Source organism: Podarcis cretensis (assembly GCF_951804945.1).
Source record: "Podarcis cretensis genome assembly, chromosome: 17".
Lineage (NCBI taxonomy): Eukaryota > Metazoa > Chordata > Lepidosauria > Squamata > Lacertidae > Podarcis > Podarcis cretensis.
In genome coordinates this window covers 22,238,311-22,252,000 of record NC_137187.1, presented here as the reverse complement: position 1 = coordinate 22,252,000, position 13,690 = coordinate 22,238,311, and the positions used below count along the sequence as shown (strand labels likewise).

The window sequence follows — 13,690 nt, the reverse complement described above, 5'->3', positions numbered from 1 at the left end:
CAGTAACACAAACATCCTGTCTCCGTCACTTCCCACTTTGTGGAGTCAAAACATACACCGTCATGTGATAGACAAAAATCCCATGACTGCAATCATGGAGCAGAAATTCTGACACTGTCAGCCTGTTCCTGTGAGTTCAGAATACATTTATGCTACCATCCAACGGGCAGTGAAAGCCTCGTGGCCGTGCTTAGTGCGGTATGAAGCCTGCATATCACAAAGGAGGTCTTCTGTTCTTAACCAATCGCATCGAGGAGCCAGTTGGAGTGGGCAAAATCATGGTCTTTAGGATTGAAAGAAGGGGAACCCCAAGAGAGCATTGGGTTTTGAAAATTCATGAAAAACAAAACGGGGGTGTCAAGTTCTTGACAAAGGGTGACAGTAACGCTGTTGATGAGATGACCAAGGCTCGTACATGCAAGGTCAGCACTGGCTGGAGAGAAAGATGTAGTAGGACGAGCAAGAGGATTTGCACCATGCATTGGAATAGTGACCATCCTTAAATTTAAGTACATTGTCCTCTTTCTATTGGACTTGTTTGTGCTAGTGCATCATCAAGAATAGCCTTCAACCCAGGGAGGCCAGCTGGAGATGTCTTTTGGTCTGAGTAGACAGTGGCGTGTGATGTATGTACATTTCACCGCTTCTTAACCAAGTTTGGCTTTTGGCTTTTGTTTTTCTACAGCCATGTAACAGGAGAGTTGATTCCAGTATTTTGAACAGTTTGTCACATTATAGTATTTTTGTATACCAGTGAATTTTCATATTAAAAGTTTTAAGCAAAAAAAGAAAAGAAAAGAAAAGAAAAGAAAAGAATACATTTATGTTGAAATACTCTGGTGGGAGGAAGTGGCTACTTACACACCTAACCTGGTTACTAGGTAGCAGTTATTCTGGACGAGAGCATGAGCCACTGCCTTGTGGGTGCTGATTTGAGTAACCAATGGATAAAAGGATACACAAAGGAACACGACCAACATGCCATGACTTCAGTCATGTAACAACCACGGCAGAAAGTGTTTCTCTACTCATGGGCCTCTCTGCAGGCCAGGTGCAACTTATAAAGGTAAAGATAAAGGGACCCCTGACCATTAGTTCCAGTCATTACCGACTCTGGGGTTGTGGCGCTCATCTTGCTTTATTGGCCGAGGGAGCCGGCGTACAGCTTCCAGGTCATGTGGCCAGCATGACTAAGCCACTTCTGGTGAACCAGAGTAGCGCATGGAAACGCCGTTTACCTTCCCACTGGAGCGATACCTATTTATCTACTTGTACTTTGACGTGCTTTCAAACTGCTAGGTTGGCAGGAGCAGGGACTGAACAATGGGAGCTCACCCTGTCGCGGGGATTCGAATCGCTGACCTTCTGATCGGCAAGTCCTATGCTCTGTGGTTTAACCCACCCCGCCACTCACGTCCCTAGTGCAACTTATAGATCCTATTAAAAAAGAAACTAGCAAATTATTTAATAAAGAAGCGAGGACTTATTCCAACAGACTTTGGGAACTGACTGCTTTTAATGAAAGGGCCGGTGCTGTGCTTGCTCTTTTTATTGTAATTTTCTGTAGCTTTTTACTGGATCTTAAAAGTTTTTAATTTAACAGTTTTTTAATGATTTAAAAAATGTTTTTAGCTTTTCTTATTTAATTTGTAAGCTGCATTGAGCCCCTCTCAGGGAAAAAGGCAGGATATAAATGCAGTGATATTTTTCTAGAAAAAGAAGTGCTGTAACTCATCATGAACACATCCCTTGTTCTCTTATTATGACTATGGCACCCACCTAAGAGGTGCCGTAACTGAGTTCTGGAGAGTTTCAGCTAAAAAAAGCCCTGGATAAATATATGATGATTGTGATTAAGGCAGGGATGGGGAACCTGCAACCCTCCATATGTAGTTAGACTACAGCTCTCATCATTCCTGACCATTGGCTATGCTTGCTGGGGCTGATGGGAATTGGAGTCCTACAACACCTGGTGGGCTGCAAGTTCTCTATTCCTGGGCTAAGGGGACAGTGGAGCCTACCTTTAATTGGTAGTAATTTATTTTAAGGAATTCTGCTGAGTGATTGTTTGCTGTGAATAAATAATCTAGAAAACATTAAATAATATAACATATTGGATGCTGTATTTTAATTCTCTGACATGAAGAAATTCACTTACCTTTTAAAGTAACAGCAGGCTACAGAGATGCTGCAGCTTTCAAAGGCGTATGAAGTCAGCAAGAATACATTGTAGTAAGAAACATTTTGCCTTTTGTGTCAAACAGGAAATGTAAAGTTTATAGAATCAATTGTAAATCCATATCAATTTGACATGCTAACTGCATTTCCCCTAAGAATGGTTTAAATAGGTTTAATTTAATTACAGAATGCTACTACATTTCATTTTTTTCTGTGGCAGTATGGCAAAACAAATGCAATTTCTGCATTTACAGTTTTGCAAAATCCCTCAACCTCCCTCATTCCTTAATGTTAGAAAATATAATTTAGTAAATTGGTAGATTTGTTTGTTGCTTGGTCTATTTTTACTTTTCTACTGAGGAGCCCAAAAATGAGGATAATAAGTTGAAACACAATTGATTTGAAACTTAATTAAGACAAGACAGAGTTACTTCCAGTAGATGGTTCAATTGACAATGATGAAAGTGGTGGTATCTAGTTTGTTCTGGTTGGGATTGCAGTCCTTAAGAAATAGGTTTGCAGCTTGCGGGTGTTATTAGACCTGGCACTACATGGATACTGAAGTGGAGTCCGTGGTTCAGAGCAGTGTGATTGGTGCACAAGTCTGCAGTCTCTTCTCCAAAAACAATCTTTCCAGAGTGATCCATTCCCTGATAACATCTGGCATGACCAGTCCAAGACATTTTGGCATCGGAGAACCCCAAAATTGGGCACACCTCCTTCCCACCAGGGAGGACAGGGCGAGTGAAGATTGAATTTAGGAACAAGGCAGGGGAGAAAGAGTAACATAGGGATCTGCTGCCCCCAGGGACTCTGCTGCTTGAGACAGTTGCCTCACGTGGCTGACCCTGACATCTGGGTTAGATTATAGTGGCGTGTTGTATGTGGGGTTGCTTCTGAAATAGCAACTGGTTCAGAATGTGATGGCCAGGCTGCTACTGGAATCTGCCATCTGAAATAAATTTTGCCGATGAGTAAAGTCCATAACCGACTCCCAGTTTGTTTCCAAACACAATTCAAATTTCTTGAGTTACCCTGTTAGCAGACCACTTAGAGCTGTTGGAAAATGCCTTGGGGTACCCCTTCAGCCCCCGAACTCTGAGTGTCCTCCGGTATGCACAGCTCCAGAAAAGGCGTTTCCCTTCTTCTCCAGTGCACTTCAGTGACATGTATCAAATGATATATGCACACTAATCTTCTAGCATAACAAAGCAAGAAGCGGGAAACATCGTAGAGCTAATCTGTGTACTATGTACAGACAAAGGAAGCATAGTGACTTCTCTCTCCAGCTCTGAGAGAAGAACAGGTCACAAGTAAAAGCAAAAGTACAGTACAATACGTACATACAGCGGAAGAGATAAGGCTGTCTTCTGTTCCCACACTCTTCCCAGACAGACATGTGATTTACACCAATCTCATCTGCATCATCGGAGGCGTGAAATACTAACAGGGGCTTTACAGTATAGATTTTCATGAGAAGTTGGATCCTGCTAACAGAGGGTCCATGTTGTGCTCGGCCCCTGAACCTCTTCCCCAACTGGATTGTGGGTGGGACTTGCCCTGCTCCAAGCCGGTGGTGCCACAGTTATGCCACTGGCCTTTAGCCAATCGGCATCGTGGCAAAGGTTGGGGGTTGGGGGTATCTATTTGGCAGCATGATGCAGGGACCTCCTTTTGCTTCGCGCTGCCGAACACTTGTTCACTCATCCATTAATTAGGTCGTGTTTGGCCTTGCTTTGGACTTCGGTTGGTCGCCTGCTTTGGAACAGGGACCAGGTAGGAATTTTTCCCAATGTGGCAGATTGGCTGTGGCCACTTGGTTTTTGCCTACCTCTTAGCAATCGTCACAACTTTGTAAGGTTTGGTGGTTAGGCATTGGTTTAGGGGAATGTGGGGAAGGGAGGTGTGGCCACCACCTTCCCCTCCAATGAATAGGGTATCCCGTTAAAGGAATCTGGGGGTCTGGATCTCATTCGAAGCCCGGAGAGGGGCTAAGGCCATGCCAGGACCCCCGGGACCCCAGGGGTGAGCACCAGTCAATATACACTGACGGAGATCCCCCTGCTGGTTGTTTACCCTTCCAGGCTTCCTGCAGGGTGGGCAGGAGCCAGATATAGTTTTGATACCAATGCCTAAGTCAATACCAGTCACATTTGTGTATTCAATAACGTTTTGGCCAAAATTTGCCCATTAACATTTAAACTAAATTCTGTCTCCACTGTGTCTTTATTTCCATGAGGGATGGGTTTTGGGGCTCAGAGCACAACTGCCCTCTACCATATAACTACCTTCTACCCATTTGTTTTGAGATATCAGCTCCATGTCTTTTGTCCTCAAAGTTTAGGACAGAATACGTACCCGAAACATATCCACCTTGTATCACCTTGCTGTCTTCTAAGTGCAAGAATAACAGTGCAATCCTATTTATGTTTACTTACGTTTAGTGGGGGGAGATAAAACACACTGCCCTCATAAGATGGTTTAAATATAGTTGTTGTTGTTGTTGTTGTTTTTAAAAATGGTATCAATAGCAATATTTACAATGTAAGCACTAATTTGAAAATGTTAATTAAAAAACCAGGCCCCACTGCTACATTAGTGTCTCTTCTCTGTTTATGATGAGTTCAGTCTGCATAGATAAAATTGCCACTGAACATAAGCATTTAACTGTGTACTAATTCACACAGCTGATTCAATATACACGACGTCTTAGAGCACATCCAAGCTTCCTTTGGAAAGGCATCCGAAAATGCGTGTGAGAGATGTGTGCAGTCTTAAGAACACAGATGTGTGAATTTAGGCATAGCTGATTAAACAGAAGTACCTGCTTGGCAGCTAAAATGAAGTTAATTGGAAACTCTCCTTTTGTGCCTACAGAAATGTATCTTCTGCCGACAAAGAATTAAGAAAATATCTGGCGCCTGCATCCAGTGTTCTTACGGACGTTGCCCAGCTTCTTTCCATGTTACATGTGCTCATGCCGCAGGAGTGCTGATGGAACCAGATGACTGGCCTTATGTTGTCTATATCACATGTTTCAGGCACAAAATCAGTCAAAATGTGGTAAGGATTTGCATAATTTAATTCCCATATTATTTTCCCCCATTTTATTCCATGTTGTTGTTTCTGTGTTTTCAAAAACAAGAACACTGCTGCTAGGCTGAACCAGGTTAAAAAGCTTGCTAGTTCCTGGTTGTTACAGAACAATGAGAAAATGTCAAGACTGTATGGACTGGGTTTGAAAGGCAATGAATAATAGTTGTGTGCAGTGGTAAATTAATTTCATAGAAGGAGAGTTACTGTTTTAAATACTAAGCCCAGACAAGTCAGGGCTTTTTGCTCGGTTCTAAGCAAATGCATGCAGTTTTAGAAACTCTCTTCATTGTTTCATATCTCATTATCCGGAGCTGAGCTCTGGCATTCAAAGCAAGTCCTGAGTCTGAGAAAGGCTTGGCTCAGATTAAATCCACACTATATCACTTTAAACTGATGAATGCAGTCTTGCTCTGAGGTAGGATAAAATTAAGCTGTAGGATTCTACCATTCCTCCTTGAGATCTGGACACTACATAGAGTGTAGAACCACATTCATAGCTTGTGGTCTGCTAAACCCCCTAGATCCCTTATTACATGTACTGCCATTAAGTCAAGTCTCTCCCATACTGTAATCTCATCTGATTCTTCCTGTCTAAATGCAGAACTTCACATTTATCTCTGTTGAAATTCATGTTGTTAGCGCCCCATTCTCCATCCTGTCAAAATTATTTTTGAATCTGGTTTCTGTGTTTGCAGGTGCAGTGGTGCCTCGCAAGACGAAATTAATCCGTTCCGTGAGTCTCTTCGTCTAGCGGTTTTTTCGTCTTGCGAAGCAAGCCCATTGATGGCTTAGCGGATTAGCGCTATTAGCGCTATTAGCGCTATTAGCGGCTTATCGGCTTAGCGGATAAGCAGATAAGCAGCTTAGAAAAAGGGGGGGAGGAAAAACCCCCCGCAGGAACTCGCAAGACATCTTCGTCTTGCGGAGCAAGCCCATAGGAAATTTGTTTTGCGAAGCACCTCCAAAACGGAAAACCCTTTCGTCTAGCGGGTTTTCCGTCTTGTGAGGCATTCGTCTTGCGGGGCACCACTGTATTAGCTACCCCACCCAGTTTGGTGTCATCTGCAGATTTGATGAGCACCGCCCCCCACTTTCTGCCCAGTCATTTATAAAGAAGCTAAACAAGACTGGGCACAGACCAGAACTCTGCAGCCCCCCCCCCATTGATCATTTTGTATATACCAGGCATGTCCAACCGGTCGATTGCGATCTACTTGTCAACCATGGGGCATCCCTGGTCGATCCTGGTCGATTGTGTGATCCTGATGGACCCCCCCCCAAAAAAAAACCCCTCAACAACTCTGAACAATCCTCCCCCCCAAAAGCTCAAAAACTTTGGTCAATCCAGTGGGTAGATCACTGCCAGTTTTTTTTAGTGGGAGTAGATCGCAGTCTCTTGGGAGTTGGATGTGCCTGATATATACAAATTACAGTCTTCCTGATGACACCATCTGTGTAGCCAGTCATTCACTTGCACTGTACTTTTGTCTCTTCTGAGGCCATGACCTTCAACAAGGAAGGAGTGATGAAAACACCACCTGTGTCCCAGTGTCCTTCACCTTTCTACTCAGAGTCTCATAGTGATTTGCAATAGGTGTAGTGCCATGCCTGCCATTGTTACTTGTTCCCACATGTTTCAGCAGCAAGGGATAAAAGTCAGTGGGTTTGACGAGACTTTATCATGTCAAAAGGGAACTATTTCAGAGCCAGTTTTTCTAAGGACTGTGAAGTTGACCTTCTTTCCAAGGGCTGAAGTGCCATAACATGTGTTATTTATCATAGGTCTTCCAGGACCTATATAATCACTATAAAAATAACAGAAAAGGTTAGCTTTCTGTCCTCATACATAGGAGGCAAGATAAAACTTTATAATACTTATTCATAGTATTTCATTTCCACACAGAAGGCCAAGATTACCTTTCTTCTTCATTGTGATTTGCTGTGGCTCATATTTTTATATGACTACCTTAGTTCATTCATCGCTCATGTTACACAAAAGAAATCGCGCTGTCCAAACCGCAGCTTGCACAGTAATCCAGAAAATGCCACAGATGTTTATCTAATCTAATTCAGTTCTTTGCATAACAGCTGTCCCTCTGATCAAAAATTACATTCTTTGCATCTATAAATTCTTAGGCTTCTGTGGTAGAAAATCCTTTTTGGAACATGTTTATCAATAACACTTTCTGTGAGATACATTTTTCCAGGAATGGGAAATCGAAAACTCTTAACGCACTCCCCACGTTGGGGTAAATTACTGTTTTCTGAACTTTTAATGGCATTTTTTTAAAAAAAAAACAAAACCCAAACACAATCCACCAGCAGAGGACTGCACACAGCATCTGTCGCCACCAGTGGCAGGGCAGCCCTGACTTTCCAGGGCAAGGATAGGTCCAGGAAAAAATGGGAGCAGATCCACAAATCCTTAAATGACTCACTAAGAGTCAAGTGTGCAGGCAGATGTATAGAAGGGACAGTTGCTAACCTGGTGCCTTTCAGCTTTTTCTGGACTACAGCTTCCAGCCAGCACAGTGGGAGGGCACCAGATTTGTGAAAGCTGCAGTGAGGCTGAAGGCAGCTCAGCATCGGCTCATACCAAAACAATCAAATTATATTCACGATGAATTGGAGCAAGTGAACATTTCACCCATGAGAAGTTCTAGATTTAGGTTATTAAAAAACACACACATTTTTATTAGTTTTTATACAAATACAAGAACCATTAAACACTTACCCAGCAGTACATCTAATGGTGTTTGTTTTATCCGTGGACTCTAGATATAAACTTACATATTAAACATTGAAACATATTAGATTCAGGTTTGAGGAGTCCCTTGGCAAAGCATCCTTTGGGGGTCCCTCTCCTTCATCATTGGGCCTTGTCAGGCTTACCTGGTGGTGGTAGTGTTCCAAACAGCAGTGGGTAGCTGGGTCTAGCTTTAGTTTTAATTTCACACCATGTCCCAGAGCAATGCTATGCTAGGGACATTGCGGAAATGTAATGGTGGCTGGAACCAGTTGACTGGGGCTACTGAGAATGCCAAGATGGGGTGGGGCAGGGCAGAGTACCTATGTATGTGTTGAGGCCCTAGCAGCTGCCCAAGGATGCTCTGGCTACAAGTGCTACTGACCACTGCTGAATTCTGCACCACTTCTGCTCTTATTTCCTGATATATAGTTCATTATAACTTACCCCTTTCAATGCATAGGGCTGAGAAGTGAGAGGGGAACTCGGGATCTGTGGACGTCAGGGGCCCTTGACTCTTCTTGGACTGCTTGCTCCATTTTTCACCCATACAGCAAGAGCCATTCTGGTTCCAAACCTGGTTAGGTGTGACCCCTGGTTAACCACTGCAAATACAATGCCTAGCTACCACGGTGTCATGCTGGCAGGAAGAGAATGGGGTCTTTGCATTTAAGTAGTACAGGGCAAGGTGTAGGTAATATGAATTTCTTCAAGGACACCTATATATACAACCATAATTCCACAATCAACAGTGGAATATTGATAAAGGCCCATCTTTTTAAAATCAAATCCACTATGTATTGCAGTGTTAAAGCAATGAGACATGGTTTAATCCAAAACGTTTACTGCAGTGTTTCAAAGTATTTTGATATATTCATCTTGTAGGTACTCGCGATTTAGTTCTCCGAATGTATTGAATAGTTTGCTGCTCTCAAAGGTTACAATCATTAGGTAATAAAGGGCAGGTAATCAGTCTGCATATGTCACATTTTTTTTCAGCTAAGTAGATTTCTAATTTTGAAACATCTTCCTCTCTAAATCAGTTATACATTTAAACATTTCCTGTTTTCTCTACATTTTATTATCTAGCTATAGCCATAGGCTTTATTAATTTTGGCATATACACAAAGTGAAATGTGCTACATGCAGTGTGTGGTACAGATTAGTGAGTGGGTTGATTTGTAGTTACCTGAAACACATTCCCCCTTCTTCGTCTTACCTTTCAACAGGTTATAAGTGCTCCAGTGCAAGCAGTAGAGAGAGAGGGAAGACGCTCTCTCCATTTATCTCCTTTCTCAGACATTCCATGCACCGATTAGCAGCCTGCTGGGTGATGGAAACCAGTGGCTCATGAGAATGCATGAGACAGAGATCTCCTTGGCCTGGCACACTGCTACCCTGTGCCCCAGAGCAACAGAGAATGAAGCAATCCTAAAGCTGTTGTTTCTCACTGTATATATCATAAGGCCCTACCCAAATGTAGCAACTGGTTTGAAAATGTGATGAACCCTTGTACATTTCTGTAATAGATACGAGATTTCTTTAATCTACGCTTTATCTACTGGAAGCTGATATACTCATTTTGATTGCAAGTGGCGATTGCAGAATCCTGTGTGGCAGTGTGACACATGCTAATGATTCCATGCTTCTCAAACTGCAGGCAAAGCAGGTACCTGCATGCATCCCCAGAACCGCTGTGAGCCATGATTTTCATCTCCAGTTCTGCAAGCAAACAAATGTATATCTGTGCATAGGATTCTAGCATCAGTAAAAAGATCTTTGGAGTTGTATGTGGCTTTCAGAGACACCTTAAGCAGAATGACTGTAGCATTTTGACAGACCATCACTTCAATAGGATGCTGCTGCTGCTGCAACCATTTCTCTATTTAATAATAATAATTATAATTTATTATTTATACCCCGCCCATCTGGCTGGGCCTCCCCAGCCACTCTGGGCGGCTTCCATAGAAAGCAAAAATACAATAAAATATCACACGTTAAAAACTTCCCTGAACAGGGCTGCCTTAAGATGTCTTCTGAATGTCAGGTAGTTGTTTATCGCTTTGACATCTGCTGGAAGGGCGTTCCACAGGGCAGGCGCCACTACCGAGAAGGCCCTCTGCTTGGTTCCCTGTAGCTTTACTTCTCGCAATGAGGGAACCGCCAGAAGGCCCTCAGCGCTGGACCTCAGCGTCCGGGCAGAATGATGGGGGTGGAGACACTCCTTCAGGTATACTGGACCGAGGCCATTTAGGGCTTTAAAGGTCAGCACCAACACTTTGAATTGTGCTCGGAAACGTACTGGGAGCCAATGTAGGTCTTTCAAGACCGGTGTTATATGGTCTCGGCGGCCGCCCCCAGTGTCTCGGCGGCCGCCCCCATTTAATGTTGGTGGTAAAGGCGTCAGCAATACTATTCTCAGGAGCTCTTTAGGGAATGCAAGAGGCATTGCTGAATGTGTGACTGGTAAGAAGGGCTCGCCAAACAAAGCCTCTTGCATTGTCAATGCTGTATTGTCTCCTTTCAGCCATGAAGGCGGCATTGACAGCCAGATGGAATGGATGACAGGTAGATGTGGAGGAAAGCTGTGGGGTGGGAGCTGGGGCTTGGCAGAGAAGGGCCCATGCAGAGGGGTGGGGGGGAAGCCGGGCACATTTGCCCCGGGCCTCGGTGGAGCTAAGCCAGGAACCAGCTGCTTTTTTTGTTTGAGTTTATAACTTTATTCTAACAAGACTCCCGCCCCAGGCTTCAGAAGTCGTTGCAACCTCTGCACAGACCTGGAAGCAGCTGCAGATTATTAGGAAGTGGGAAGAGAGTGAAAAACAAGCCAGATGGAATAGCAAAGCCACAACTCTCTCTCACTCCATCCATGTACATTTCATATGAGACCTGCTAAATTGATGGTCTGTCAATAAAACACTTGAAACAAGACAAATTATATTTTATCAATTTCAGTTAAAAGCTCACCTACAATGCATCACGTTTTCTGTGCAAGTTCTTGACTCTAGAAGTGAGCGGCTTGGGCTGAGGGAGATGTTTCTAAACAGTTGCTTTCTGACGGTTGCGGCTGTGGCAAAGAAGGCCTTCATTCACCTGTTTATCTCATAAAATTTATACATCACTTGATTGTTGAAAAACAACAACCCTCAAAGCAGTTTAGAAAAGATAAAACAGTAAAATCAAGAAAAAATTGCAACCCTACTTTAAAGTACAGTGGTAAAAGGTAAAGGTACCCCTGCCCGTACGGGCCAGTCTTGACAGACTCTGGGGTTGTGCGCCCATCTCACTTAAGAGGCCAGGGGCCAGCGCTGTCCGGAGACACTTCCGGGTCACGTGACCAGCGTGACATCGCTGCTCTGGCGAGCCAGAGCCGCACACGGAAACGCCGTTTACCTTCCCACTGGTAAGCGGTCCCTATTTATCTACTTGCACCCGGAGGTGCTTTCGAACTGCTAGGTTGGCAGGCGCTGGGACCGAGCAGCGGGAGCGCACCCCGCCGCAGGGATTCGAACCGCCGACCTTTCGATCGGCAAGCCCTAGGCGCTGAGGCTTTAACCCACAGCGCCACCTGCGTCCCGAAAGTACAGTGGTACCTCGGGTTAAGTACTTAATTCGTTCCAGAGGTCTGTTCTTAACCTGAAACTGTTCTTAACCTGAAGCACCACTTTAGCTAATGGGGCTCCTGCTGCCGCCGCGCCGCTGGAGCCCGATTTCTGTTCTTATCCTGAAGCAAAGTTCTTAACCTGAAGCACTATTTCTGGGTTAATGGAGTGTGTAACCTGAAGCGTATATAACCTGAAGTGTATGTAACCCGAGGTACCACTGTATAAAAAAGTTAAAATACTAAAAGAGATTAATATTACTTCAACTTTCTAAGCACCTGGGTAGGCTTGTCTAAACAGAAATGTTTTTAGCAGACACTAAAAAGGGTACAGTGTAGGTGCTTGATCTCAATAGGCAGGGAGTTCCAAAGTTGTAAGTGCTGCCATACTGAACGATTTCATAAATGTGGAACGGGTATTATGTGGCACCTACAGCAGTGCCAAAGGGACGTGGGTGGTGCTGTGGGTCAAACCACAGAGCCTAGGACTTGCCGATCAAAAGGTCGGCGATTCGAATCCCCACAATGGGGTGAGCTCCCGTTGCTCGGTCCCTGCTCCTGCCAACCTAGCAGTTCGAAAGCACATCAAAGTGCAAATAGATAAATAGGTACCGCTGTGGCAGGAAGGTAAACGGCGTTTCCGTGCACTGCTCTGGTTCGCCAGAAGCGGCTTAGTCATGCTGGCCACATGACCCGGAAGCTGTATGCCGGCTCCCTCGGCCAATAAAGCGAGATGAGCGCCACAACCCCAGAGTCGGTCACGACTGGACCTAACGGTCAGGGGTCCCTTTACCTTTACCTTACAGCAGTGCCAATTGAAGTGGTCATGTGGTCACATGTAGGGTAAGGTGATCTCGTCGTTTTAAGCTGGTCTCAATTTTTAAAGGGATTTATATATCAATAGTAACACCTCAAACCTGGTCTGATAGCCAATTGGCAATCAGTTCAGATCTCTGAGCACAGGTATTTCATGACTCCTGGTCATCAGACACAAAGAATCCTTAGATGTACAGGACCCAGTGGATTGAAACGAGTGAGACAAATTTTGTGGTTGATATAACAATGTGTGTTTAATTCTTGCTTTCTAGAAAACCAAAGCCTTCGAGAAAACGGTCTCAGCCGGCCAAACTGTCATAGCAAAACACAGGAACACACGGTACTATAGCTGCAGAGTAAAAGAAGTTACATCTCAAGTTTTCTACGAAGTCATGTTTGATGACGGTTCCTTCAGCCGGGACACCTTCCCTGAAGACATTGTGGTAAGTATTTATTTTAAGAAACTGATTTTTATTTTTATTTTTGAAAGTTAAATAAGGAAAATTGAACAATTTCTTCTGACCTTTCAACAGGGATAATTAACTTAATATTCTGCTCGTGTTTGTTATTTCTTGCTGCAGAGAATTATTACTTTCTCAGGGGCTTCCCAACCTTGTTTGTTCTAATTAGTATCCACTATTTCGTCAAATGAATCAAAACTAATCTTCCAAAGTCTTTTAATTAAATAAGAAGTATGTTTTTAATAAAAGATATTAGAGTGGGAATTCCACATATTGTAATGTGTCTCTGAGAGATAATATTACAAAATTCCTTGATGAATTGAGCAAAAGCCCATGTTCAAATATGTAATAGGCAGAACGGTTCTCATGAATCTAGTATGACGACTTGTTTACATCTTGGATGTGTCTGTAAGATTCCATTGCCTAATGATACTAAATCAGAAGGGAAATGGCATTGTTTGCAACATTTCACAACATGCATTTCAGTGCATGTTTAAACCAACATTTTATTATAGCAATTAATCAGCGCTTCATGTTCTTATATGGTGCAGTAAATTCAGGGTGATTCTGCCTTGCCTTGCATGTAACACAACTTGCATGCACTCTGGTATTGTGGTTGGTCCCTTTGCACTTTTCTCATCCTGGGAGTGCTGCATCTTGGGCTGATGTCTGGCCTCCTGTCAAAATTCTTCAGGCTCCATTACATCAGTCAGACATTGCCAGGATATGGCAGCGATACATTTATTCCTCAGGCTGGCCCTTTCCTTTTCTATCCCTTGTGCTTTGGAAAAG

General features: G+C 43.6%; 1 protein-coding gene across 4 annotated transcripts in view; it reads left to right on the top strand.

Moving 5' to 3' along the window:
• The window catches only part of KDM4C (lysine demethylase 4C), a 197,579-nt gene that overhangs the window by 162,000 nt on the left and 21,889 nt on the right, over window positions 1-13,690 (top strand). For 3 of the 4 annotated variants that reach the window (XM_079959232.1, XM_079959234.1, XM_079959233.1), the window contains exons 19-20: window positions 5,056-5,241; window positions 12,710-12,880. In XM_079959232.1, coding sequence (XP_079815358.1) covers window positions 5,056-5,241; window positions 12,710-12,880 — 357 coding nt within the window. Of the gene's footprint in view, window positions 1-5,055; window positions 5,242-6,772; window positions 6,939-12,709; window positions 12,881-13,690 lie in introns of those variants that run through there. The other variant, XM_079959235.1, reaches the window with a different exon arrangement.